Source organism: Acanthisitta chloris, unplaced genomic scaffold (genome assembly GCF_000695815.1).
Source record: "Acanthisitta chloris isolate BGI_N310 unplaced genomic scaffold, ASM69581v1 scaffold11615, whole genome shotgun sequence".
In the NCBI taxonomy this organism is placed as follows: Eukaryota; Metazoa; Chordata; class Aves; order Passeriformes; family Acanthisittidae; genus Acanthisitta; species Acanthisitta chloris.
The window spans coordinates 33,869-35,750 of record NW_008672178.1 but is presented as its reverse complement, the minus strand read 5'-3'; the positions used below and the strand labels follow the sequence as shown (position 1 = coordinate 35,750).

Sequence of the window (1,882 nt, the reverse complement as noted above, 5' to 3'; positions counted from 1 at the left end):
AGAGGCAGCTCCTTATAGATCTGGGAATGGGGAGCTAGAGTTCACCTTAGATACACCAGTGTTGTTAAGCCAAACAGCATGGCACAGTATGGCTAATATCCAGATGGATAAAACCAGTTGTACTTGGCCATACTGGTTACCATGAGCAGCTGGTGCTGTTCTCTGAGCCAATCCTGGGCACTGTCTGACACTGACAGTGCCAGTTGTCCCAGCTCAAAGTTCTTCCAGGGAACATAAGAGGTAAAGAGTGTGGACAACTGGAAGTTGGTGTCTGAACCTCATTGAATTGAATAATATAGATATTAACATCACATCTGACCTGGCTTTGGCATCACATCCCTTGTCTTGGCTGAGCAAATCACTCAGGTAGTGCTTACATCACATCTGACCTGGCTTTGGCATCGCATCCCTTGTCTTGGCTAAGCAAATCACTCAGGTAGTGCTCTGACAAACTTCTGTTAGGTGGCATATCATCAACATATCCCTTGGTCAAACCTTCAAATGCCAATCCAAGTGCTCCAAGGGCTGAGACACGTTCACCTCTCTCTGCAGAGAACATGATCCGTTACACAGGGAGCCCTGACAGCCTCCGCTCTCGCACCCCCATGATCACCCCTGACCTGGAGAGTGGAGTCAAGATGTGGCACTTGGTGAAGAACCATGAGCATGGTGACCAGAAGGAGGGTGACAGGGGCAGCAAGATGGTTTCAGAGATCTACCTGACAAGACTTCTTGCCACCAAGGTATGTGGTGGGGATGGGGAAGAGAGTGAGAAATGGCTGCAGTGGGACTTGTTGGAACAGCTCAAAGGGTGCCAAAGGGGGATTAAAAAGAGAGGAAAAGAAGGAAAACAAAGCAAGGGTGCTCCAAGCACATAGGCCAGGAGATTGAACTTAGAACAGATATTGGAGAGCTGGTGGAGAAGATCAGCACAGGGGGAGGTACTGGGATTGTTGGTTATACTGGTTTGTAGTTTGTACTAGAATTGAGCAAATGAAGAGCCAGGGAGAAAATGTGCTCATGGTTCCAAGGATGTATCAGGCCTCACAGCCTGCAATGAGTTCCAATGCCACAATGAGTTTTGTGCTACAAATCCTTCTCCACCTTTCCCCTTGGCCCATAAAGACTTTTGTGCTGGGGGTTAAGGTGACTGTGATGTAGCTAATGGCTGAGCAGCTCCAAGGAGGGTAAGCAGAGTTAGATGCCCATCCCCATGAAGACATGGAAAGCTCAGGATCTCCAAAGAGAAAGTACAGATTCATTTAGGTCAAAGTAGAGCAGGAACATCCTCACCTGAATCTCCAGACACATCTGGAGTTCTGACTCTTATTGGTTTTTATCAGGGTGTGAATAGACACAAAAACAATTCCATGTGTTCTCACTGGCTGAACTTGCCCATCAGACACATCTCCAGCCCTTGCTGAAGTCCTGCTGTAGAGTTTTCCCTGCACATCTGTTCTTCAGCTCATTTTGCCTCTGCTGTGTGACTCTCCCTGCAGCCTCTCTCAGGCTGCTGACACTGCAGTGGCACTTGGAGATGATGTGGCTTTGTCTTTAGCCCCTGGCACATGCCTTCATTCCCTGGCATCAAAATGCTTTCCTGGATCACACAATGTAGAAAGCAAATGATGCTCCCCAGGGCTCAGGCCCCAGCTGGTGTACACCAGCAGGCACTGGACCAGTGCTGATTTACTCTCTCTGGGGATGTGGCCCCTACCCGTCACTGCTTCTGCTTACTGTTCTGGGTCACAAATTCACCACTTGGGTTGTTGTTGGGTTGGCTTTTTTATGGAGTGGCAGGAAAGCAGCTGCAAAACTTGCACAGCCAGAGAAAGAGTGGGAAGGTTGAGGGTTTATTGTTTCCTCTGTTGGGCTGAGCAAT

At 48.6% G+C, this 1,882-nt stretch overlaps 1 protein-coding gene across 1 annotated transcript in view; it reads left to right on the top strand.

The window, feature by feature from the left end:
• Window positions 1–1,882, top strand: part of LOC103801983 (plexin-A4) — a gene marked incomplete at its 5' end in the record, with an annotated part of 41,838 nt that overhangs the window by 22,928 nt on the left and 17,028 nt on the right. Inside the window, one exon of the mRNA XM_009074420.1 lies at window positions 553–743. Coding sequence (XP_009072668.1) covers window positions 553–743 — 191 coding nt within the window. The remainder of the gene's footprint in view (window positions 1–552; window positions 744–1,882) is intronic.